Source organism: Eubalaena glacialis, chromosome 16, assembly GCF_028564815.1.
Source record: "Eubalaena glacialis isolate mEubGla1 chromosome 16, mEubGla1.1.hap2.+ XY, whole genome shotgun sequence".
Lineage (NCBI taxonomy): Eukaryota > Metazoa > Chordata > Mammalia > Artiodactyla > Balaenidae > Eubalaena > Eubalaena glacialis.
The window spans coordinates 75,800,989-75,828,117 of NC_083731.1; the positions used below are offsets into that span (position 1 = coordinate 75,800,989).

At 39.5% G+C, this 27,129-nt stretch overlaps 2 protein-coding genes across 3 annotated transcripts in view; one reads left to right on the forward strand and one right to left on the reverse strand.

Annotated features, from left to right (window-relative positions):
• The window catches only part of COG6 (component of oligomeric golgi complex 6), a 61,911-nt gene extending 60,331 nt beyond the window's left edge, over positions 1 to 1,580 (reverse strand). For both annotated transcript variants that reach the window (XM_061170616.1, XM_061170617.1), the window contains exon 1: positions 1,360 to 1,580. In XM_061170616.1, coding sequence (XP_061026599.1) covers positions 1,360 to 1,512 — 153 coding nt within the window. In that variant the 5' untranslated portion in view covers positions 1,513 to 1,580. The remainder of the gene's footprint in view (positions 1 to 1,359) is intronic.
• Positions 1,581 to 1,675: 95 nt separating this feature from the next.
• Positions 1,676 to 27,129, forward strand: part of LHFPL6 (LHFPL tetraspan subfamily member 6) — a 269,955-nt gene continuing 244,501 nt past the window's right edge. The window contains exons 1-2 of the mRNA XM_061170827.1: positions 1,676 to 1,779; positions 2,126 to 2,239. The gene's annotated coding sequence lies outside the window, so the exon portion shown is untranslated. The remainder of the gene's footprint in view (positions 1,780 to 2,125; positions 2,240 to 27,129) is intronic.

Consider the following 27,129-nt stretch of genomic DNA (forward strand, 5'->3'; position numbering starts at 1 on the left):
AAATAACTGCTGCGGTACCGTGCTGAGCATTTCACCCGGATTCTCTCATTGAACCCGCATGACAACCCTGAGGCGGTTACTGGCAGTATTCCCAATTTAGAAACTTAACGTCAGCTCACAGAAGTTAAGGGACTTATTGAAACCATAATGCACCAATTTGGTGGTTATATCTAATAAGTGGTGGTCCCAGAGCCAATCTTTCTTACTCATTATAGTATAATGCTAATTTTTACACACCAATTCTTATTGACAGCTTACTGTCAGTTACAGTAAAAAAATAAAAATAAAAAAAATTTATAAATAAAAATTTATAAGTAAAAAATATAAATAAAATTAAATAAAAATATAAATAATAATAAATAAATAAATATAAATAAATAAAAATTTATCTATAAATTTATCTATAAAAATAAAATTTTTATAGATAAAAATTCTATATCTATCTATATCTATATAGATAAAAAATTCTATTTTTATCTATTATAAAAATGTATCTGTAAAACTCTCACTTAAACATAGTCTAAAATATGTATAAAAATAAAAATTTATCTATGAAACTTACCTAAAAATTTTAGATAGAAACTTATCTATAAAACTCTCACTTATACACATTCTTTTTTGTTTATGCCACCACGGCATGACCAATATACCCAGCGACTCAGTGATACAGAAGAGATAATCTGCCACCACGGGAGATGGAAAGTCCAATCTAAGTTTCAGGAGGTACTTGGGAGAGAATGCGGACAGTTTATCTTGTAAAGAAATATACAGCATGAGCCCATACATCATGGACAGTGCTTAGCTCACAACAAAAACTAGTAGCTTGTAACAAATTCAATAAAGACTTAAAAAAAAAAAAAACTAGTAGCCATGAGCAGGTGGTAGCCCTTTAGCGCTGCAAATTATTTTAATTGTTTTCACCTGTCAATGGAAAGGCTCAAGGATGCTTAGCCCTGATCTCCTGTTCCTCGTAAGCTCCCCATTCGCGCTGCCTTATTTTGTAGTTTGCTCTTTTGCATGTTTCTTCTCCTGCCCGGGGCTCTCCTCTCCCCTCCCTGCTCAGACCCCCGAACACCTGCGGGGGCAGGGGACTTCACCGTTTGCCTTCCCGATCCAGAGTCTTCGAAGAACAGTTAAATATGGGGCAACACTCAGGAAACCTCTTCGCTCTTCCAAGGGCTCCTCGGCCTCCCCTTTCTCACCTGCCCCACGCCGGCAGCGCACCGGGTCCCGCGGGCCTGGGGTCCCCTCCGCGGCGGGGATAAGGGACGAGCCCGAGGGCGCCGGACAGACACCGCCCCCAGCCCGGGTCCGACCCGCGGACGACGCAGCACCCTCGACCCCTCCAGCCCCGCTCACCTTGTCGTTGTCCAGCCGTGTGTCCAGGATCTTACGCAGCTTCCGCGATAGCGGGTTGTTAGTCTGCGCCGAGGTCCCGCCGGCCCCATTGTTGAGGCCGTTGGCAGCCCCGGTCGCGGGCACTGCGACTACTTCCCCGCTGCCCTCGGCCATAGCGCCGCGCGTCCCGCCCCCGCAACTCGGCCCCAGCCACCTCAACCCAGAGCACGGACGCGCCGGCAGCCCCGTACCGCGCAGGCGCGCAGCTGCCGCGCATGCGCTCTCGGAAGGCTCTGCTCCGCCCACTCCTTGCCGCCAGGCTGCTAGAAGTGGTAGCAGCTGCTGGGAGTTAGAGAAGTCGGCGGAGGCGGAGCAAGACCTGCAGGGTGAGAGGAGGAGAGTAACGCGAGATTTTGCAAAGTGGACTGAAATTCAAATCAGGTTTGGAGTTTAGGGATTACGGTTTATGGGATTAAAGGCACTTCGGGATCCTGAATGTGTGAAAGTCTGAGCTAGACTTAAGTAAAATACACTGAGGCCTGGGCCTGGGCAACTATGTTCAGTAAAAGCTAACTCTAGTTAAGTTCACTTTAGAATACTTTGTAACTGTTTCCTGCAATGAAGGAGATTTAAATGCAGATGTGGAAAGAATTCCAAAATATAGTATGTGAAAAAGCAAGGCGAGTTACAGTGTGTATAGTGTGATTACTTGTGTGGTGCGTGTGTGTGGTGTGTGTGTGAAATAGAGGTACGTGTAAATTTAGGCTTTTTTTTTTTTTTTTTTCAGGATGGCATTCCTTTGGAAGAGAGGCTTCCAATTTTCATTTTGTACCTTTCCAAACGGACTGAATTTTCTAATCTTCCCCGTGGGTTACTTAGTATATCAACAGCGGTTATTAAGGTAAGGTAATTATGGCCTACTTTTCTGTGTTTATTTGTACTTCTCTGAATTTGCAATTGTAAAAAAAAAGGAAACAAAATAATTTGAAAATTAGGATGATATAGTAGGATGAAGACAGGGAAATTATTGTAAAATTTAAATATATTTAAAGCAATTTGTATATTTTTTAATGTTCACCTATCATTCTTTTATAAGGCTAACTATGAATTCTAAGTTAAGGGCTTGAAATCAATACTTTTCAACAGTTCAAAGCAGTATTTTCCAACAGTTAAAATAAATATTCAGGTAAGCCTCATCAGAGACCTAGGTTTTATATATGTATATATTTATATATGTGTATATATAATATTTATATATGTGTATATATAATATTTATATATAACAATTTTTATTGAAGATAAAGGTTTTCTTTTATTGAAAATGTAAAAGATATTTATGTATATTGAACTCCTTAATATAGTAGACACGGAAAGTATTAGAGACAGGCTCTGACCTAAATATTTTAATTTAATGGGAGAGCAAATACATGCATGTAAAAGAGTAAAGCATTTTTATATAACAAAGCTTTTTTTTTTTTATAAATTTATTTATTTGTTTGTTTTTGGCTGCGTTGGGTCTTTGTTTCTTCACGTGGGCTTTCTCTAGTTGTGGCGAGTGGGGGCTACTCTTCGTTGTGGTGCGTGGGCTTCTCATTGCGGTAGCTTCTCTTTGCTGCAGAGCATGGGCTCTAGGTGCGTGGGCTTCAATAGTTGTGGCACGTGGGCTCAGTAGTTGTGGCTCGCGGGCTCTAGAGCGCAGGCTCTGTAGTTGTGGCTTGAAGGCTCTAGAGCGCAGGCTCAGTAGTTGTGGCACATGGGCTTAGTTGCTCCGTGGCATGTGGGATCTTCCCAGACCAGGGCTTGAACCCATGTCCCCTGTATTGGCAGGCAGATTCTTAACCACTGTGCCACCAGGGAAGTCCCTAACAAAGCATTTTTATATAACCACAGAAGAACCATGCTGAAGTGTAAAATGTGGACATTCTTACCTTCCAAGTAGCAGTTGAAAGGAGGGCCACTTGAATTTCCCCCTCTTCCCCTTTGGTTGGTTATTAAAGCTTTCCTGCTCTTTGGCTTCTGAAATAAGTGGAAGTCACATCATTTTGGCCACTGTGACTTCATCAAAATATAATAGGGCATTTATTAAAGCCATGTCTGGTGAATCATAGAATAAAATAGAATGTTCAGCCCTGTACATTCTTCCCTGTATTAAAAACAATAGCTTCTATTATTTAGTGTCCAAATTTATTGAGAATCAGGCTCAATGCTGGATCCTTTTAATACACTATTGTTATCTGCATAACTACCCTGCAACATAGGGATCATTACCATTTTATCATGTCATTAGTATTCTGTTTATGATGAGTAATCCAAGGCTACGGAAGTCTTTCCGAGGACATAAGGCTACCTCACATCTCATCGTTAGTTACCAGCTAAGTTGGCAGTAGTTTTCAAATTCTACTACTGCTTCCTCAGTTTTCATTTTGAGTTGTGTACACCTCTCACTTGGAATGTAGGCAAAAACTTTTGCAGCCAGACTTTCAAATGTATTCTGTGTCGGTGTTGCCGTGACACTGTTCTTACTACCTTTGCACTGACACCAGCACTATTTCTCTAAAACAGATTTGGTCCTATCACTTTTTTGCTTTAAAAACCATGATGGCAGTTATTGAATAAAATAACTTTTTAGTATGGTGTACACATACCTTCATAATCAGATCTCAGAGTATCACTGTAGTTTTATTTCTAGGTACTTGCTTGTGATTACAACACTCAAGCCACCTGTATTTTCTGGGCCACAAACACATCCCAAACTTTTAAGTCTCCATACATTGGCTCATACAACTCACTCTTCCAAGAACGTGTGCTCCTGTGAAACTGGTGAAATCCTATTTGTCCATCTAGCTCCACTCAAATATCACTTCTTCTCTGTACCTTCACATAGCTCCCCATCTGTCCTTGGGCAGAATTAATTGATATGTCATGCAAATTCCATAGCACTTAATATAATACAACACCTCTATAACTTGTGTCATACAATTATTTTTAAATTTATTTAAGTTTTGTGTTCCTCCACTAGACTCTAAGTACCTGGATAATAGGGACTTTGCCCTCCTGGTTTCCAGCACAATATCTTACACGATGTATGTGCTTATTAAAGGCTTACTGAATGAAAAATATTGAAATGAAGTTTTTGTGTTTTTTTAATTTTATTAATTTTGGCTGTGTTGGATCTTCATTGCTGCGCACGGGCTTTTCTCTAGTTGCGGCGAGTGTGGGCTACTCTTCATTGTGGTGTGTGGGCTTCTCATTGTGGTGGCTTCTCTTGTTGCAGAGCACGGGCTCTAGAGCACAGGCTCAGTAGTTATGGCTCACGGGCTCTAGAGCACAGGCTCAGTAGTTGTGGCACACGGGTTTAGCTGCTCCGCGGCATGTGGGATCTTCCCGGACCAGGGATTGAACCTGTGTCCCCTGCATTGGCAGGCGGACTCCCAACCACTGCACCACCAGGGAAGTCCTGAAATGAAGTTTTACAGCTTTATAAGTTAGAGTTTTTTTCTTTTGAAGTATAGTTGATTTACAATGTTGTGTTAGTTTCTGCTGTACAGCAAAGTGATTCAGTTATATATACGTACATGTATATATAAAAATTATTTTTCAGATTCTTTTCTATTATAGGTTATTTCAAGGTATTGAATATAGTTCCCTGTGCTATACAGTAGGACCTTGTTGTTTATCTATTTTGCATATAGTAGTATCTGTTAGTCCCAAGCTCCTAATTTATTCCTCCCCTTCTTCCCCTTTGATAACCGTAAGTTTGTTTTCTATGTCTGTGAGTCTATTTCTGGTTTATAAATAAATTAATTTGTATCTTTTTTTAGATTCCATATATAAGTGACATTATATGATATTTGTCTTTCTCTGTCTGACTTACTTCACTTAGTATGATAATCTCTAGGTCCATCCATGTTGCTGCAAATGACATTATTTCATTCCTTTTTATGGCTGAGTTATATTCCATTGTATAAATCTTCTTTATCCATTCATCTGTTGATGGACACTTAGGTTGCTTCCATGTCTTGGCTATTGTAAATAGTGCTGCTATGAACATTGAGGTGCATGCATCTTTTCAAATTAGAGTTTTCATCTTTTCCAGATATATGCCCAGGAGTGGGATTGCTGTATCATACAAAAATGAACTCAAAATGACTGAAAGACTTAAATATAAGACATGAAACTATAAAACTCCTAAAAGAGAACATAGGCAAAAAATGCTCTGACATAATCATAACAATGTTTTCTTAGATCAGTCTCTCAAGACAAAAGAAATAAAAGCAAAAATAAACAAATGGGGCTTACTCGAAATTATAAGCTTTTGCACAGCAAAGGAAACCATGAACAAAATGAAAAGACAACCTATGGAATGGGAGAAAATATTTGCAAACGATGCAACCTACAAGGGCTTAATATCCAAAATATACAAACAGCTCATACAGCTAAATATCAAAACAAACAACCAACCAATCAAAATATGGACAGAAGACCTAAATAGACATTTCTCCAAAGACATACAGATGGCCAACAGGCACATGAAAAGATGCTCAACATCCCTAATTATTAGAGAAATGCAAATCAAAACTGCAATGAGGTATCACCTCACACTGGTCAGGATGGCCATCATCAAAAAGCCTACAAACAGTAAATGCTGGAGAAGGTGTGGAGAAAAGGGAACCTTCCTACACTGTTGGTGGGAATGTAAACTGGTGCAGCCATTATGGGGAACAGTGTGGAGTTTCCTTAAAAAACTGAAAATGGAATTAGAGTTCTTAATTGCAATGAATAGGAACTGACGGGGGACGACTTAAATAGAAATTTATTTAACAAGAGGATTTTGGGTAAGTCTCAGAATTAATAGCAAGGATGAAGGACCACACTTGGAAGAGAACATGGGGAAACAGAAGGAAGCTGGGGACACATTGCCATCATCAAAATCACTCCAGAGAACAGCTCATTGTGGACCCCAATGTCATTACTGCTGAAGCCTGGACCGACAGGTCACTTCACCCACTGACCCTGGACTTTAGGATGCCTCCACCGCACAACTGCCAGAGCTGTCTCTGGAGACTGTGTTGTTTAAAATTCTACCACCTCCTGAAGAGTTGTCCCCATCTATGCTTTTTGTGTCAGTTTCTCTTGATTCCGTGCAGTGCCAGTTTTTTTGTGTCCTCAGGTTGTGTTTCTACATTTGTGTGTCTGGTTAGTTGAACCTAAAGCACATGTCCATGCTCTGTTTTCTACAAAGGCTGAGAAATCGAGTACGAAATTTTTACCTTTCATTGTTAGTTATGTCAATTTCTCCGTGGAAGGCCTGGTAACATGTACTGTCTCTCCTGTGTACTTCTCTCAGGGACTTTGAAGCATCGGTCCCACATTTCCTATCTCTTTTTAATCACGACTACCTGAGCCTTTTCTTTGCACCTTCTGTTACCTGCTTTACTGCCTAGTCCTTGATTTTTAGGCATTGAGGCTTCTCACATGGAAATAGTTCCAGATTTCTCTCTTTTCTCTGAAACCTTATGAATTTTGAAAGCTGCTTCAAATTTTTCATTTTCTTTTTTTGATTCAGGCATATTTTCTGCCATAGTTCTCATCCTTCAGTTTGTCCTTAAAATTCTCCAGTTTTAAGGTTTCATAACTGAAACCTTAGCAGTCATGAATGTAATGATTTCGTACCTCTTTAGCAATAAAATGATTTCAAACCTGCAAATGCGATCTGCAGAATGAATAACTGCGGCTGGTCTGACTGGAGCCTGGGTAAGGGCCGGCTTTCTTTGCTAAGTACACCTTTTTTTCTCATCTGTGCAGCCTCCCCTTGGCTGCCTGTACCAGTTGGAGTTTGGGGTTGCAAAGTAACAGTGTAATTTACTGGAAGGATGTGAAGGCAGCTCAGAAAACTGAAGGGAAGGCTGAAGGTCCAGCTGGGAACCAGCAGCAACTCAGGCTCTCAGTAAGTGGAACAACTTGTTGCTTTTTAGGGCACTGCTGCTAATTCTTTTTTCTGCCTTTGCTCAACATTGAAAGTCCTAAAGCGAGTAAACTTTGACCACATGCCCATCCATTGGTCAGGACACCATGTTTTATGGTTCCAACCTGTTACCAAACCAAACTTGGGTGCGCTCGGCCAAAGCACAGCAAAGCCAATCTACCAATACCAGGTTGTAGTGAAGAAAAGTGCAGCATTTATTGCAAAGTGCCAAGCATGGGGCAAAGCAAGGGAAACGTGCAGCTCATGCTCAAAAGACCAGAACTCCCCAGTGGCTTTCAGGGGAGGGTTTTTAAAGACTGTGAGGGAGAGAATCCCAGGGTGCATGATGAGCTTGTGCAGAATTCTCTGATTGGTTGATGGTAAGGTAACAGGGTGATGTTTCAGGAATCTCCATCATCAACCTTCTGGTTCCAGCCAGTTTGGGGTCTACGTGCTGGTGGTCAGCATGCAGTTAACTTCTTCCATCTGGTTGGGGTTTTAGTATCTATAAAACAACTCAAGGATATGACTCAGGATTTTATCTATAGCCATTGAGGAAGAATTAAAGGTTCTTGATTTTGTTTTATGGCTGAACTACTATGATATTGTCTTGTTTGACTGTTTTCCTTTGTTTCTGCATTTTTTTCACTTCTCTGATTAAATTTGCTCTTTGGAACTCTGGAAAGGCCTAGGAGGCTAAAGCTTTTTACAGACAAGAGGCAGGGGACATGAGGATGTCTGTGCCTGGGAAGGCCCTATAGGGTCCTGCTTGGTTTCAAACCCAACAGCACACAGTACTGGAGAGGTAATTCTGGTCAACATAATAACTATACATTTGTGGTCTGTGAGACAGATTAGGAAATAATCTATATTTAAAAGGTGCAAAATCCAACTAGATAAAGAGTTTAGTTACAGCCCCAGCACTGGGGGTAGATGGGACTGTCATGCAGATTTTAATTAGCTTCGAGCAAACAGAGATTAGTTGCAACTCAGTGGGGTGGGAGATAGTGTGAGTATGAGATGTCGGGCACCCAAATTAGACGATTATATTTATGACAGGGGTTATAGTAAGAGTTGTGTCAGAAGTTAGAGTAAAAATAAAATGGCTAAGAAGTAGCCAGATGAAACCACTTCTAGATGAACAGGATTGGCATATTAACAGGCAGCTCAGGTAGATTATTCTGGAAATTGCCACTAGGTTCCAGGTCTCTGTCCAGAATCTCTAACCACAGCCTGAAATTTTTTGAGTAAAGAGATGATAAAATGACTTAGCAACTCCAGGAATATGTAAAAATAAGCATGGAGAAAATAATGATAAAATCCTTGGAATCAATATTTTTGTACCAGTTTGGAATGTTAAGGGCAAATCTAGGTGACCACAACTGCAGAAAATAAATGAAAAAGAAAATGGGAAATTTGAGCAGTGTATATAATCATCTGAAAAATATGGGTTGTCTTGTTTTTAAATCTGACATATTAAACTTGTAATTTCAACTTGAAAATTTTTTGTGTGTGATTTTAATTTTAAAAGGTATAATAGTATTTGATAAGTTTTAACAACATTTATAAGTTTAAATAAATCTGAATCATCAAATCTTTATTATTAGGTTTTCAAGTATCATTTAAGTACTTAAGAATATTTTGTGTGTTAGGTTTGTAATTCCACCTGCTTATCTGTTTGAAGTACTTTAGAAAACCAGATATATGAAATATTTAAGTTGAAAAGTTTTAGATAATTAAATCAATCACAAAAAAATTCTTAAATATTTAGGAGAACATAACTTGCATGACTTTAATATGATATATTTAAAATAATACATGAATTAAATTTATGAGCTGTACTTAAATGCTTGGGGAAATTTAATATCTTAAATTTAGAAGCAAGTTGAGTATTAATTAACAATCACTAGATTTGTAAGTAGATTTACTTAATATTTAAGTTGTATCTTCAACTTACAATCAAAATTGTAAGGTATGAGGTATTAGTGAAAATGAATGCAGATGTAAGAATTCCTTTCTACACACAAAAGCTATCTTTATACATTTTTTAAAAACCAAAAAAACCTTAATTATCAAATGATAATTCTCCAGAAAGCTATTGATATGTTGAAACCACTGGTAAAATGGTTGGTGCCCTGGTTCCAGAGTCAGAAAGCCTGGTTTGAATCTCAACTCTGCCACTATATGCCCCCGGGCAACTCACATTTTGCCTCCAATTCTTAATCTCCTCATGTGCAAAATGCTATAACACTACCTGGGTTATTGAGTAATGAGGACTAGATGAAGTAAGATAGGCATAAGAGGTATTATACAATCAAGAAAGTAACACATAGTTGCCACATTTATCTGAGCTATTTCACACACTCTCAGTGGAACTATGCAATAATCCATTCCTGCACAAGTTTCATACAACAGTCCCACATTCTCAGATAAATAAAGCATATATATTTTTTCACACACTTCCTATCTCCTTTCAGCTTCAAGTTCCATCTGGCACTCACGTGTACGCATACATGTACATATGTAGTTTAATACTAAGGTGTAAGCATCCGTGCACTTTCCGGAGTTTCTTCTGGCCGTTCCCTCTTTCCTTATACATATGCATGTATTCTCCAGTAACTGTGTCTACTTGTTCATTCTTGTGGTCCGAATCTACAGGGTTGCCAGCTGGCCTCTCTTATTTAACACATACTACACGTAATCACCAGGTAGTAATGTCTCCAATTTAAATAGCCACAGGTACTATTTTCATTGTCCAATTTCTATGCTGCAGCTTTAACATATAAACAATCTATTTCCCCTTCTTTTGATTTGGTCTCCACCTGTCACTGTTCTGCATAGGTCTGACAGCTTTTGGCTTTTAATTGATTGTTACTGATTTTGTTTTCAGAATAGATGAGTCCATGGCCTCTTATCAGAATTAAGCAGTCCACCTGTCACAGGGAATCTGATGTCTGTTGAAATTTTTCCGCTTGAGTTTCCCACCTACGCTGTGCTGTGCTTTGGCCATCATATCCATCCCTTTGCCTGGAACGCATTTCCTTTCTTCCTCCCTTGACTAACACTTACTCATTCTTTTAGACTCTCAGGAGACTCCTCTTCCAAAAATGTACCGAGTCAGGCCAGCTGTCCCTTCCATGTGCTCTCGAATCACCCTCCAGGTGGTTCTCTCACTGCACTTTCACACTCTATGTCATTATCGACACATTTTTATGATATTATTCGCGCTAATCTGTGAGCTCCCTGAGTCTAGAAACCATCTCATTCATCTTTGAATACTTGGCACTTCATGCAGTTTCTGAAATGTTGTTGGAATTTGATAAGTATTTGTTGAATAAATTAAAAATTAATATGAATAAATGAATAGACTGATGTATTTGAATAAACGATGACCCAAATTGTAGAAAATATATTCTATTCTAAACCAAGCTGAAAACACAGCATTTTTGTTAATATTAATGTCCTCACCCTTCATTCATTTACCCAGAGGAGAAACTCAGGGTTATCTCTGCTTCATCTCCACTACACCCTTCACTTTCCCTGGTAATGAATCGTGTATTGAAATCCTTCACAGAACTCTTGTATCTACCGCCTCTAGCTCCCCCTTCCTAGTCCCATTGGTACCTCCCTATTCAAGACCAGAATTTTCTCAACAATTTATTAACCACTTCCCTTCTTACTCTTTCACAGTTCATTATAAAATAGTCTTTTATAGTCCGTGAAATAGTCTCTTATAGTACATTGGTACCAGATTTTTTTCTTAAATACAGTTCTTGATATGTCTTGATGTATTGATATATCACTTCCTGGATCAAAACCTTCAATGCATCCCTATTCCAAATGTAAAGCAGCGATCCCCAAACTTTTCAAAAGTATCGCCCCCCCCTTCAGCTAAAACATCTTGAGAGTGTGCAGAGTACAGATACATACATATTTATAACTATATATTTAAGTTATGACTGTAATAACATGCTAGAGATATAAACGGGCATACGTTGCATTCTTAAACAGGCACAAAAACATAAAAGGTTGAGATAAAGAGAAAATTAAATATTTTGAATAATTTTTATTTTATTAAGGTTCAAAGGACTTTTTAAATCTAAGTTTTTATTATTCATATTATATCATACATGTTTACTTACATATGCATACAATTTATAGATATTATGTCTGCTTAATTGTTTTACATTAAAAGATTTTATATGTATTCATATTTATGGTATGTATATATATATATGCTTCATTATTTTTTAAAACTTTGGTTAATACTTTGTGATACAGCAACTGAAGTGGCTGCTCTCATTCCAAGTTCAGTTTATTTTAATACCTCGTTCAAGGGCTATCATGGAAAAAAACTCAAGATTTCACAAAGGCACAAAACTATTATACCATAGATGAGAGGGTTCATCATAAATAACACGGGGTCTATACCTATATTTCAAATATCACTTTTTCTAGTACTATTTCTTATCACCTCTCATTAGATTATCCTTGGTTTTGTCTTGTAATGTAGGTGATGAACATCTTATACTTGGAGGATAAGGAATGTCAGCTCTGCCACTTTTTAATTTATTTGTGATTGTATTATTAGTACTATCTTCAATCTGTGGGTTCTCTGAAGGCATGTTTTTAGGCTATTTGCCATTTTGGAGGATGTTTAGTTAAAATTAGATGACATAATCTATAATCCACCAAACTGGGCCCTCACGTCTGCAAACTCATTGCAAGGTAGCCTGTTGCAGTGAGCAACACACTGAAAACTAGCAAAAAACTATGACTCCCTCCCAATCCTGGCATTATGGAGCACCCACCCTTCCCTCAGGATGCCTCCCAGACTGTACATGACATGAGATCTATGACCTTGAAATATGGACGGTGAGGGAACTAGAGTCAACCCATAGAGTGCATTTCAGTAATGCATCATTTCTTTCATTTCTAACATTAAAAATTAAAACTAAATAAAAGTTTTGACATCATCTTGCACCCCATTGCGCTCTCCACTCTCTGACATCCATCCTGGGGTTATGCCCCACGTTGGAGCACACCAGTGTAGAGAATCAAGTCCATGGTGCTGTCTCTGGCTTCCAGCTGCTCTATAATTTGACCCCAACCCATCCGAGAAATATATCCTTATATTTTACTCTCATTGCTTCCCTATACCTATCTTACGCTGCACTGCATGCATTTAATCCCTTGTTTCTAAACATGCCCAGTGCTTTTCATCCCCACCGTGCACATGCCCACTCTTCTGCCTTATATGCTCTCCCCACTTTGCTTCTGTATCCCCACCTACCATTTTTCTCCTTCATGAAACCTCCTTCCATTTGGGTATCATCCTTTTTACCTCATCTGAACAAAGGTTCATAGACGTTAAAGGTTCTCTCTGGCACTTGAATTAGAAAGAATTATGTGCATGTATTATCTGTTCTATGGTCAGGTTATAAACACCTTAAGAAGAGGTGCTGGGTCTCATTAATTTTTCTATTCCTAAATTATCTTGCAAATGTCTTGGCACATAATAGGCATTCATTCGGAGGCAGTGTGATACTGTAAAACAATATGGGCTTTGGAATCAAAGAGACCTGACTCATGGGAGAAGGATTAGCATTTTGGTGAAAATTTTAGAAAGGAAGAACCCTCTATCATTTCAAAATAACCGACAAGGGAATGGTCACACATTTACTCTCAGTAGACGGGGTGAAGCAGGCGCCAGCCGACAATCCCTTGAGAGCTGCAGAAGAGACTTTTCCACTTGGTGTGACATCAAATTGAAGTTCCTTTCAATGGCATGAGTCTATGATTTGGAGCAGAAAGAAAACACCAAATCTCTAAAGGCCACTCCCAAGGAGGATGCTGTTATATTTTAAAGTCATCTGCCATATCTCAATTGTATGAACCATTTCTGGTCTTATTTATTGACTAACACATGTATAAGATACCATTTTAAGAACAGGAAGTGATTTCAGGTTTTGATAGGTTTGCTTATCCTTTTACAAGTTAACTCCCTCAGTAACTGATTATGTCCGAGCTTATTCTGGAGGACCAGCTGTCCTGCTGCTAACAAGAATTATTAAATCTGTTAATTCAGTCTGATATCATCCAGCCATGTTCCATAGGCACAGATAATGAAGGCAATTTAGGTAATGGAAGTTACATAATTTATTGCAGGGCTAGTTTTTCTATCTTCCACACCCAGTTTTGACCATTTAGCAATCAGAAGAAATAGTTGCAAGCATTGTTTATGACTAGAAGGACTGTTACTATCCTCCCAGCACAAAAGTATAAAACACACACACACACATGCACACACATGCATTCACACACACGCTTCCATGGTGCTTGAAATAGCATTAGAGTCTCTTCTGGGAGATAATGTGGCAGTGCACTTTTTCACTGAAACTGATGCTCCTGGAAGGTGCCCCGTACCTATTTGCGGTGTTCTCATCTTCCAGTTTGGGAAACAGAAAGATGTGTTACTGGATTAAGGATAGTGAGAGTGAAAAATGACATGGGACCTTGAAGTAGCTTAAAAATAGGAAAACATCCATGATGTGGAGCAGGCAGAGGAAAGGTCACAGTAATTCAGTCATTCCTCATGACTGCCCCGATGCAGCGTCACCCTTGGCTCCTAAAGAGCCCCAGGCCTGGAAGTGCACAGCCTATCAGCAATCAGAACTGACTTTTTCTTTTTCTTGGCCACACCGTGTGGCACGTGGGATCTCAGTTCCCCAACCAGGGATCCAACCCGAGCCCCCTGCACTGGAAGTGCAGAGTCTTAACCACTAGACCGCCAGGGAAGTCCAGAACTGACCTTTTAGAATGTTTTAAATTCTGCCACCTTTGGATATCTGAGGATGCCCACTGGGTGTTTATATGGAGGGAAGTTTTAGTGTCTGTATGTGAATCAAATCGAAGAGTGCAAATTCTCCACTTTATTTAACCAATCCCTTTATACTGTGCTTACCTACCATGTTCACTCAATCCTCTCCCCTATTTAACTTTCCCCAGTACAGTGGAAAGGAAAATTAACTCACCTGGCATTCAGCAAATTATAGTGAAGCTTTTAAAAAGTGTTGATTTTTAAAAATAAATTTATTTATATTATTTATTTACTTTTGGCTGTTTTGGGTCTTCATTGCTGCGCGTGGGCTTTGTCTAGTTGCGGTGGCAAGCGGGGGCTACTCTTCGTTGCGGTGCACAGGCTTCTCATTGCAGTGGCTTCTCTTGTTGCGGAGCACGGGCTCTAGTCGCACGGGCTTCAGTAGTTGTGGCGCACAGGCTCAGTAGTTGTGGCACACGGGCTTAGTTGCTCCGCGGCATGTGGGATCTTCCCAGATCAGGGATCAAACCTGTGTCCCCTGCATTGGCAGGCAGATTCTTAACCACTGCGCCACCAGGGAAGTCCCTAAAAAGTGTTGACTTTTTATCCTCGGCACAGACCCACTGAGTCTCTTAAGATTGAGGAAGAGGAAGATCTATATTAAAAAGGAAAGAAAGAAACGAGGAAGGAAGGGTGGGAGGGAAGAAAGGAAAGGAAAGGTTTTAAAAGGAAGAAAGAAAGAAAGAAAATGCTCCCTGTGTATTTTCTTTTACTACTAAACAATTCTGGGAGTCTCTAATCCAGTGGTTTTTCAAAGTGATTCCTCAACGCAGAACTTCACCATCACCTGGAAACTTGTTAGAAATACAGATTCTCAGGCCCCGCCATCGGCTCACTGAATTGGAAATTCTGAGGGTGAGGCCCAGCAAACTGTGTTTCAACAAGTCCTCCAGAAGCTTCTGATATGTGTTGACGTTTGTGTTCTACTGCTCTGTGTTTTTCAGTAAAAGCACATCCCTATGTGATAGGCCCCAAAGAGAAGCTTCATTTCTACGGTCATTTTGTTATCCTTTCTCTCTGGTTCTCACATACCCAAGGAGATTGTAATAAAATAAATGTATAAAAAGTGGAATTTGTATTATGGTTATTGCATACATGCTTCATTAATTTCCTAGCTTATGGTACAATACATGTGTTATTTACCTATATACCTCACAGCAAAAATTAGTATAATGCCTCATACCGTCAATAGATATTTATTAATGAACAAATAAACTTTTCTCTTATAAAAAGCAAGTTTTCTGTTTGGAATTTACAGATGCATCCAGTTAGGATGGTGGATCTTTAATTGCTATTTGGTGGGCACATGTTCATCTAAAGTTGCAAATGTGATATATGTGTTTGTAGCTAAGTGGAAGTTAATTACCACGATCAAGAAAAACAATTCAAAAAAGCATCCTACTAATTTTGGATCCACAGCATCCTTTTTTCATACTAAGGAAAATCAGTCTTAGTTCAGTCCCAGGTCCTTAAAATATACTCAGTAAATCATGATTGGTGATGACAATATTGATATCAGGGTTATCATACCTTTAGATACAAATCTCATTTGGGAAATTTTATGTCATTCCTGGCAACCTAAAACAAATTTATGCTGGTGAGAAATTGGAAAATAATCAAACACAGACAGTTATGAGCAATTTCTCTCACGATTACAGACTTATGGCTCAGTTCATCAATATTTGAATTACATGTGTGTAGCTCAATGGTTGTTAAACCATTTCTCTACAAACTACAAATTAATATTAATGAGAAATTCAATGGCATTCAGCAGCAGCATTCTGTCACTGTACTAGAGTAATCATTGATTTTTATTTTAAATATTAATGCAATGCAATTTTTGTCAGCTTAAAGCAGTAATCTCACAGAAACAGCAAGACCTAAGTCAGGTGAGACTCTATTACAGGAGGTTTGAAAGCAAAGCTGTCAGCAATGACTGGTTAGTAAAATTGGAATGGCTCTCCAGCAATTGGCATATGATTATGAACAATTCCCTCCTAATGAATAGCTGACCCCTGGGGTTATTTGGTTTGCAGTTTGGGGCCAATCTGTTTCAAGAGCTGCCTAGTGTCAGAGATGGAGTGGTTCATTCTGAACAAGAAATTCAATCATGAGGCCAAGGAACAGAGCCACCAAAACCAGCTGGCACTTTGTACCAGAGGAGAGAAGAGTAGAGAGAAAAGCTTGGGAAGGTGTGACAATAGGTGAAGAGCAACCTTTGCGATGAACCAACATATTGGTGTGAGAGGCCTGATAAAATATGGATGTGTGTTATTGAGCCAGCCCTACTCTTTACGTCTGAAGGAGCAAAAACAGTGTGCTCTAATAATCTCAGAGTAAACAGATTTTTCTTAAGGGGAGATTCTTTAATCAAAACATGATTCCAAAGCCTAATTAGCAGAAACCACACCCAATCTCTCTTTGGGACCTCAGACCAGCAAACATACCAGATGAATGATGATATAAAAGGAGAAATCCGGGGCTTCCCTGGTGGCGCAGTGGTTAAGAATCGCCTGCCAATGCAGGGGACACGGGATCCAGCCCTGGTCCGGGAAGATCCCACATGCCGTGCAGCAACTAAACCCATGCGCCACAACTACTGAGCCTGCAAGCCACAACTACTGAAGCCCGTGCAGCTAGAGCCCGTGCTCCGCAACAAGAGAAGCCACGGCAATGAGAAGCCCACGCACCACAACGAAGAGTGGCCCCCGCTCACCGCACCAGAGAAAGCCCGCGCACACCAACAAAGACCCAACACAGCCAAAAATAAATAAATAAAATTAATTAATTAATTTAAAAAATTTTTTTAAATAAATAAATAAATAAAAGGAGAAATCCTCTCTTTCACAATTCCAGGCTATCCCTTGAAGGCCTATTTCTTTTTTTTTTTTTTTTTAAACATCTTTATTGAAGTATAATTGCTTTACAATGGTGTGTTAGTTTCTGCTTTATAACAAAGTGGAAGGCCTATTTCTAAAGCTTATTTTCTATTTTTTAGGGTAAAGGATAGCCACTGTTATTAATTTTGTTACTAACACTAAAAAGCTTATAAATCACCTGCCTCTGATACGAAATTGACATCAAAATAAAAATTACTGGTGAAGTATATGTCTACATACTTTGCCATGCTTGACACAAATTTACAATGATGGATTTTTAAATTGAAAATTTCTTTTAAAGTCACGATGTTCCTCATTCCCATGTAAGTTTATAAAGCAATGTAAAATTTTTGTAAGCTCTTTTTTTCTTAAAGAAAAAAATGAAAATGCCATAACATGCCACTGCATTTGTTTTAATTTCCACATGTTAATTAACCTTGTTTTCTGAAGCAATAGATGTCAATTTACAGGGTGATTTACTTAAAAAATAGAAAGCAAACTTAATTATTTGTTGAAATTATGGTATCCTGCAACAGATAAGTGATAATTTAAATTAAGTATAACAGAAGAACATCTAGTTAACTTATAGGCAATGACATTAATGATTTAATAATGAGTTTTTTTCCCCACCAGAGATAGGAGATTAAAATGCAGATATTGAACAAAAAATTAGTGCATGTTATTGAGGCTAATATTTCCATTTGCTTCCAGTTGGTGTAAACAATACACCTTGGTAAAGCCTTATGTTTAACTCAAAGAAGGTACTATTTGCCCAAATAATCAAATTGTGATGAAAAATAAAACTAGTCACACATTTTTTACCTTTAAAATGTTGTATTTGTAATAACTATGTATGTTTGTATATTTTGAAGGGCCATACACCATATGGAGCTTTGATTATTACATAGGTGAAAGTGCTACATTAAATGTATTTTGGGAACAAGATAGAGTAGAAATATTAAACAAAATTAATAAGTTTGAGATTATTAATATGAACATATTTTATACATTTGTATATAAATTTTCATTTTATATACATGAATAATTAAATACACAAATTATTCATTTATAAATGGTAATATAAGTAGGGAGAAAAATACCAGATTTTTCAAGAAGTAAGAGAGATCATGTGTGGGAGGGGGGATGCATAGAAAAAAAAGGCTTCACTAAAAACAGAAAACAGTATATGTACTTATTTGTGTAAAATTACAGAAGTGTGGGTAGAAAAATAGACTAAAGGTTCTAACTGTAGCTATTGACTTACAGAAAGTCCATGACAAATTGTCAAATAAAAATATTAGAGTTTAAAGTCTATAAAGTGTATTACGTAATGGATAAAAGCAAAAAAAGAGAAAGCAGAGATATTTGTGTATACATGATTGTATTTGCTTGTTTAATTAGGAGACAGTATAACAGGAGGCATACTGGTCTATTAAAAACGGATACCCCAGGAGACTAGGAAGCTGGGAAAGTTATTAGCCTCTCTTTTACACATCTTTATATTATTTCACTTATATAAGCATGCACTAGCATTCTTTTCACATTTAAATCTTTAGTTGAAGTAAAAACATAGGAAACTGCACATATCATGAGTGTTCTGCTCAATGAATTATCAAAAAGTGAACCCAAGCATGACACCACCGCACAGATAAAGAAAAAACAACTGCTAGCATCTCAGAAACCTCCCTCAAGCCCCTTCTAGACACTACTTCCAGGACCCCATCTCTTTTGACCTCTGTGTCCCATAGTTTTGTCCATTTTTCAACTTTATACAAATGAGACAATATGCTGTATATTTTCTGTGTCTGAATGCAATCATTTAACCTTAGATGTGTAAGATTCATCCATATTCTTTTATGGAACACTAGTTCCTTCCTTTTCCTTCAGTTCTGAATACACCATAATTTACTTATGTACTATTGATGGACACTTCAGTTGTTCACAACCTTGCAATAGTAGGAATAATAGGAATACTGCCACAAAAATTCCTGTGGCACACACTATTCCTTGGGTACATATCAGGGTTCTGTTTGCAATGAGCAACGTTGAGGGGTGAGGCAATGTTCTGGGCAAAGATTAGGCTTACTGTTTGCTATAAAGCAGCAGGTCCCCCAAGGTCAGTGTTTCTCCCTGTATTGCAACCCACTGCATGTGCAGGTGCCATGTGGGCCCTCTGTGTTGCCCCCATGGGACTTTGAGGGAACGGGGACAGATGCAAATGATGGCATTCATACTGCTTCCTGTGCCATGAGTAATAAAATACTTTGTCTCTGACCCAGGCCTCTTCTGTCTTCTGCCAGCATCCCTGAAATGGTAACAGGCTGATTGATCAGCTTGTAATAAGGTAAAATCAAATCCCAACCTGACCCCCATCACATCAAATACTTTAGTGTCTATTTCCCACAGACATAACCACAATAAAGACATCAAAATCAAGAAAATAACTTTGAAAATTTACTGGCTGTGTAGATTTCCTAGCTCTGTGTCTTCACCGTCAGCACCACCAAGTCCTCTAAGGACACCCATCAGTACAGGGAGTAGAGGTGAGAGTTCTCAGGTGAGAATTTGGGAGACTTGCCCAGGGTGCTGGCGGCGAACAACTGTGACCTGGCTGGGCGCACCGCAGCTACAGTAGCTCCTACATCCTATGTCGAGACCTTGGCCACGATGCGCCAGGGCAGCCGCTCTGGCTCCAGGTCCTCGACCATCAGGGACCCCTGGGGACCCCTGGGACCCAGCGGTGGCGTGGAGGGCGCCTTCTACAGGCTGGTGCGCAGCTGAGCCCTCCCCACCAGGGCGCCCGGGCTGCATGGACGGCCAGTACCTGCTGTCCTAGCCGGGGCGTCCGCTGTGAAGTCCCTGCTCGTCGCTTGTTCCACCCGCCCACTTCCCCACCCCCTACCTGTCTGGCCCAGGTAGCAGCCGGATGCGGGGCGGAGGCGCAGACACAGGAGTGGGGAGGGAAGGAAGGAAGGAAGCCCCGCAGGAGGCCCGCCAGCTCAGGAACGGTGGACCCAGGTGACCGCAGACCCTCCCACGGACGCTTTGGGCAGACCGTCATGAACTGTCCCGGACGCCACTGGCACTCCAATTGTTTACTCTCTTCCCAACCCTCTCCTGGCCCTTCGGGCACAAGCTGAATCGCAATAAATTATTTGATGGTCTTAAAAAGAAGTCTTCAGGTCCCATTAATTTCACCAAAGACATAGTTCGGAATCACGTGATGTCTTTATGTGTCACATCTCTTATTCTCCTTCAGTCTGGGACAGCTTCTCAACCCTTCTTAACCATTTATGCCTTTGACACTTTTGAAGATCATCGGCCAGTCCTTTTATAGAATGCCCCTCAATTTCACTTTCTCTGATTTTCCTCATAACGAGATTCAGGACGCCTTATCGGTAGGAACATCACTGTAGTTGATGCTGTGTTGTAATTGCATCTTATCAGGTGGTACAGAATTTTAATTTGTCCAATTACTGGTGATATTCACTTTTATCGTTTGATTAAGGTGGTGTCTGCCAGAATTCTTCACTGTAATATTATGCCTTTCTTCTTTCCATTTAATAAGTGTTTCATGAAAAGTAATTTGAAACTATGTAAATATTCCATTTCTCATCAAACAAGTTTATTTATTTATTTATTTTTATTTATTTATTTTTGGCTGCGTTGGGTCTTCGTTGCTGCGTGCAGGCTTTCTCTGTTTGCGGCGAGTGGGGGCTACTCTTCGTTGAGGTGTACGGGCTTCTCGTTGCAGTGGCTTCTCTTGTTGCGGAGCACAGGCTCTAGGCGCGTGGGCTTCAGTAGTTGCAGCACGCGGGCTCAGTAGTTGTGGCGCGTGGGCTTAGTTGCTCCGCAGCACGTAGGATCTTCCCGGACCAGGGCTCGAACCCGTGTCCCCCGCATTGGCAGGTGGATTCTTAACCACTGCACCATCAGGGAAGTCCCTCAAACAAGTTTAAAACTTTCTTGTTTGTTTAGGACTCACAGTGTCTTATCTTATTGAATGAGTCATAATCTATTGCTATTGTTATTTATTTTTATGCTCAAATTGTCTCAGACTTGACCAGAGGGAGGCTGACCAAACCGGCTTCTGTGACGTCTTAATACGATTCGATCATTGAGTATTTGCTTTCTTTCTGTCATAATAATATACTCCAGGCTTATCTCATACTTTTCCCTGCCTACACGGATATCTACGTATCCATCTATGTATACCGAAAACCGCGACCTCACTTCAATCCTTCTATTTCCAATCAACAACACAGGATTCATTTTCATTTTCTTCCTTTCTGTGATTGTAACTCCCTTCTCCGTAAGAAACTTAGTTTCCATTAGCCCTAATATATTTACTTATTTGTTAAATCCCCTCTATGTAACCTAATAGAAATTAGGCAAAGAATTTGGACAGAAAATTCACAAAAGAGAATACTTAATTGTCAAGAAGCATAGGAAAAAGTGCTCAACATCATGGACATAGAGTCCTACTTAAAATGCATCCAATGAAGGAGGTAATGTTATTCCAATAGAATTTCAGCTGAGAGAACTTGGAAGAATGGGAAATGGCCACAAAGAACGGGAGATGGAAGGGGCTGGACTTTCCTGAGAAGGCTTGAGCATAGCAGGGGCAGCCTTACCTCAGGGTACTGAACGTTTTATGAAAAGAGAGAAGCCCCAAACTAGACATGGAGAATTGGGAAGGTTAGAAAGTATAGTCTTTGTCATTGTTTTGCCCATAGTTAGCCTTGTGAGTCGACATGACAATGTCATATCTTTCCCTGGAAATTTGTCCGCAGTTCTCCCACCTCCCGTTACCTAGCTACTTCTCTGCTGGACCTTTAAGTGCTTGACAGCATCTCTGATTGCTTCTATATGGTAGACTTAAGGAATAATCAAGGCAACATTTGAGTCTTTCAAAGGATCTTCCGTAATTCTCAGAGCATCTCTAGTTATTCAAGCATTAACTTTCCTATTTGCCACAATTCAGATCACTCTCTCTTCTTTTAAATATTTATTTATTTATTTATTTATTTATTTTTGGCTGCGTTGGGTCTTCGTTGTGTGCGCTGGCTTTCTCTAGTTGCGGCGAGCGGGAGCTACCCTTTGTTGTGGTGTGCAGGCTTCTCATTGCAGTGGCTTCTCTTGTTGCAGAGCACGGGCTCTAGGCGTGCAGGCTTCAGTAGTTGTGGCACACGAGCTCAGCAGTTGTTACACGTGGGCTTAGTTGCTCCGCGGCGTGTGGGATCTTCCCGGACCAGGGATCGAACCGTGTCCCCTGCCTTGGCAAGCGGATTCTTAACCACTGCGCCAGCAGGGAAGTCCCCAGATCACTCTCTTGTTCCCCTACAAATCCTGAGGTCAAATGTCAGTTACCATTGATCATCAAGTACCGTTTTTCTTATAGTAGAAAAATATCTATTTTTGTTGGTTTTTTTAAAGTGGGAAAATAAGAGACACAGAAGGCCAATTGACTTTTCTTATGCTTGGATCTGCTTTACCCATTTATACTCCTTCCCTGGTTCCTGTAGACATTTGAGTTTGAGACTTTTAACTTAAGGAATTTAAACATGCCCATCCACAAAGAGCCATTTGGCTAGAAAAAAAAAATGAGGATTAAATTAATTAAATTTGAGGATTAAATCTGGATAGAAGAAGTGGCTTAAGAAAAGGAGAAATGGGAGAGTCATTTTATATGTAGCAAAAATATGAATGTATATTTCTAATATTTATCCCAAACAAACAAAGAAACAAGCAAAAGAAGCAGTGAAAAGTGCTACAGAAGTACAGACTTTGGAGACGTGTGCACCATGAATGCCATGGTGAGCCCGGAGGACGGACTCGCAAAGTCATTCCTGAGCCAAGCCCTAAAGGATGAGAGGGATTTTTCTTGGCGGAGGGAACTTTATTACTTCATGATGAAGTCTGGGAGTAAATATTGGAACTTTGACTTATTCTTTCCCATTTCAATTTTTTTTTCTTACAGCATTCATTGCTATTTTCCACACTCAAATCCTCACACAGAGGGGTCAGGATAACATGAGTACATTAAATCTAACAATCTCATGTCATTCACACCCAACAGAACCACTAGGATTAGAATTTATTTATTATTATTATTTTTTAAATTTTTATTTATTTATTTTTGGCTGCGTTGGGTCTTTGTTGCTGTGCGCAAGTTTTCTCTAGTTGTGGCTTGCGGGCTCTAGAGCGCAGGCTCAGTAGTTGTGGCTCATGGGCTTAGTTGCTCCACAGCATGTGGGATCTTCCCGGACCAGGGCTCGAACCCATGTACCCTGCGTTGGCAGGCAGATTCTTAACCACTGCACCACCAGGGAAGCCCAGAACCACTAGGATTAGAATTTAAAAGTGAGGAATTTATGAGGTATAGAAAGAGTCCTGGAGGTGGAACCACCAGTCCTGGCTTGAGTCCTGGCTCTTCTTCTTCCTCCTTGAGTGACTTGCAGAAGGACAGAAGCTCTTAATTTCTGCTGCCTCATCTCTACACTGTCGATGGAAATAATCCCATCTTGCCTACCTTGCAGGCTGCCATGGAAGTTTAGATGAAAGTACATGAAAACGTGTTTTCACGTGTGACATGTTCTTCAAATATGAAGCATCGTCCTCAAGAACATCCAGCATAGAAATGGACATACAACAAATACTTAGTACTTTAAAAAAAAATAAATTTGTTATTTTGGACTACTTGGAACTGCACAGAATTTTGCAGAGATAGAAGAGAGTATTCCCATATACCCCTCATCCAGTTTCAGTTTCCCCTCAGATGTTTTCATCTTACATACTGTGGTACATTTGTCAAAACTAAGAAACCAACATTGGCATCTTACTATGGACTAAACTCCAGATTTTATTTGGGTTTCACCAGTGTTTCTACTGACGCCCTTTTTCTGTTGCAGGATCCCATCCAGGAGACCACATTGCATTTAGTTACTGTGTCTCCTCAGTCTCCTCTGATCTGTGACGGTGTCTCAGCCTCCCCTGGTTTTTTTGTAACCTTGACAGTTCTGAGGAGTACTGATCCGGTATTTTGTAGAATGTCCCCCAATATGGTTTGGTTGGGTGTGATTAGAGTGGGGAGATGGGTTTTTGGAAGGAATACCATGGAAGTGAAGTGTGTTTGGTCATATCATATCGGGGGAACCTGGAATCCACACGTGGCCAGTAATGTTCATCTAGGTCACCTGGTTAAGGTGTTATCTGTCAGGCTTCTCCACTGGAAAGTTACTATTTTTTTTTCCTTTCCATACTTTATTCTTTGTGAGTCATTGAGTCCACCCACCCTCCAGGGAGTGGGGGAGGGGATAAGTTCCGCCTCCTGGGTGGGGATGGTGTGGGTGTCTACATATATTATTTAGAATCCTTCTGTAAGGAAACTTCATATTTTTTTAAACCATCAAATAACAAAAACGATACTGATTGATGGGAGCTTCCTTTTTTATTCCCTGCTTACTTAACCTCTGGTAAGAATGCTAAGCTTAGCCTTTCAGCCAACGGCAGAGAATGGGTGTAAGAATGAAGAGTCATTAAAGACCTAGAAATCCACAAACCAGAAAATACTTTCATGCTAAGAGTTAACTATGTTTGATTTAAGCCAGGTCCGTGCCAGGGAGCAGTTTCCTAATGTGGCAAACCATACTCCTAGGTCACCACCAGATGGCGCTAGTGAGTAGCAACCCTGCCGTTTCTAGCTCACGGGTCTCTGCCTAAATAATAAACTTGCAGCAGATTGAAGAAGAGGCATCCTGCTATGCCCATTATTGTAATTCTGCCCTGGAAGGATATTATTCATTTTTAACAATCAAAATAACATTTATTTGGTTTCCGAAACCTGATCAAGATAAAATGGTGTCTGGGGGTTTCTACATCAATTCTAAAGTCGGAAGTCTATTACAGCAGGAAAAAATGTTTTCTTGGGTTTATACTCAGATAGGTATTTCTATTTTCACAATAGTCAGTAAGGTAAAGAATTAGAAGATGATTGATGTTATTGCAGACTAGTATGTTCTGTGTTTTATCCACGAAGTCTATTAATTTTTATTAGCTAGAATTGATAGAAATCAGTGAGGGCTATATCACTTATGAGCTATTATTTAATAAGGACTTTGGGATTGTATTAATGTGTCTTCCCTGTAGACCCCAACTTATATATATATATGTCCCTGCTAAACTGGAAGTTCAAGATAGATTCAGAGATAGGAAGGGAAAAAAGAAAGAAAGAAGGGAGGGGTTATGGTGTAGATAGAGTCGGACTTGATTAGAACAAAAAAAATAGACCCACAGAATTTAGCTTTGGGGGACTTCACCCTTGGATATATGCGTATTTCTATTGCTTCCTCAAAGTTCAATGTTCATTAATTTGATGTATTGAAGTGTCAAAGATTATTTCCATTGGAAAACTTTTATTGGCTACCATTTTGTATAATATAGCATACTAAACAATACATCAAAATCAGAGTCTACTTTGATACTTTTATTTGTATGAAAAATTTGGTCAAAATTTGTCTTCTCTCTTAAAAAGAGTCGTGGGAAACACCAGATTACATATTGAATACTTTAAAAAGAAAGCTCTCTTTAATTTTATCATCTTAAGAGAGTAGGTCAGAACTTTTTGTAGGTTTGAATGTGTTGGGGATTATTTGCTGCTAAATGAATTCTAAGATAGTAGAAGAGAGATCTTCCTAAAATAATAACTACCATTTACTGAGGAGTTTTCTGTGTGCCTGGCAGTGTGATAAGAACTTTACATATGTTTTCTTATTTAGTCTGTAGGATAACACTATGGGAAGATATAAGCTCCATTTTACAGATGAGCAAATTGAGTTTTAGACAGGCTGAATAACTGACTTACGCAAGATGAGAAAACCAGTAAGTGGCCAAGCCCAGAATCTGCCTGCTCTAAGCCCTAACAGGCTTTCTTCCCATAGGAGATATTTCTATGGCTAAATCAAATTCAGATCAATCCTATCTTCGTGGCAGTAAGTCATTATGCTACATCTTATACTTCTCTTTACCTTTATTATATAGCAGCACTTAATCCAAGAAACTCTGGAAAATACCCAGACATGCCGCCCCTCCCCAACAAAGATAACTTTTCTCTTCAATATAAAACAAGAAAAGCAATTGAATTTAGGTTCATTAAACTGTTATGACCCCTAAAAGGGTCTTGATCTTTGCATGCTCTTGGCAAACTAATTGCACCCTCGAATTCATCTTAGAAGGGTAGGTCAAACTTTTACTGTAGGTTTGAACATGTTGGATTTTCTTTCTTATTATTGTTACTGAATGAATTCTAAGATGGCAGAAGAAAAATTCTGCAGAACCTGGCTAGGGGAAAATAAACAATTAAAAATTGATGGTTTGGATTAACTTATTACATTGGGAAGCTTGACGTCAGGTTGTCCTATCATTCTCCAGCACTGATTAGGACAAGAGACTTGTTATTAAGGCTTTAGGGTGTTCTTTTTGTCTAAAAAGTACAGGAACAAAAAATTGGGAAAGAGTTAATCCATGGCAAAATGGTGCATCTTTCCATCCATGTTCCTGCTGGGGTTCGTTGAGCCCTCCAGAAGTTGATCTCACGTAGTTTTAGCAAACATACTACAGCGGGGAATTGCCTGATCCTGGCCTGACTGGCTATTGGTAATCATATTATCCAATTCATTGAAGAACAATGCAGCTGTTTTTGGAGGAGAGAACAATCAGATTAGATCTCTCACTTTTCACTGTTACTTGTCCAAGGTCAAGCAACAATTTAGCAGCTAAACCCGGCCCAGAACTGGGTGTTCCAGACTTCTACCCTGCGTTTAGGTCTCCTTTTTGTGCCTCTCCCTTTTCTGCCTCTTTACAGACAAAAATCAAGATTAGGAAGCATCCATCAAAAACCAGACATTTATTCTCTGTTCTGTTTAACAGACTCAGAGGCTCTTTTGAATCGAGGAAACCAGGTCTTTCCTCTCTTCACTACACCATAATTATTTGTTTTCTAAGCAATATCCAAGTTCAAGTAAGACTTGCAATACTTTTGGATGAAAAGCAAGTTGTAAGTGAAGTCT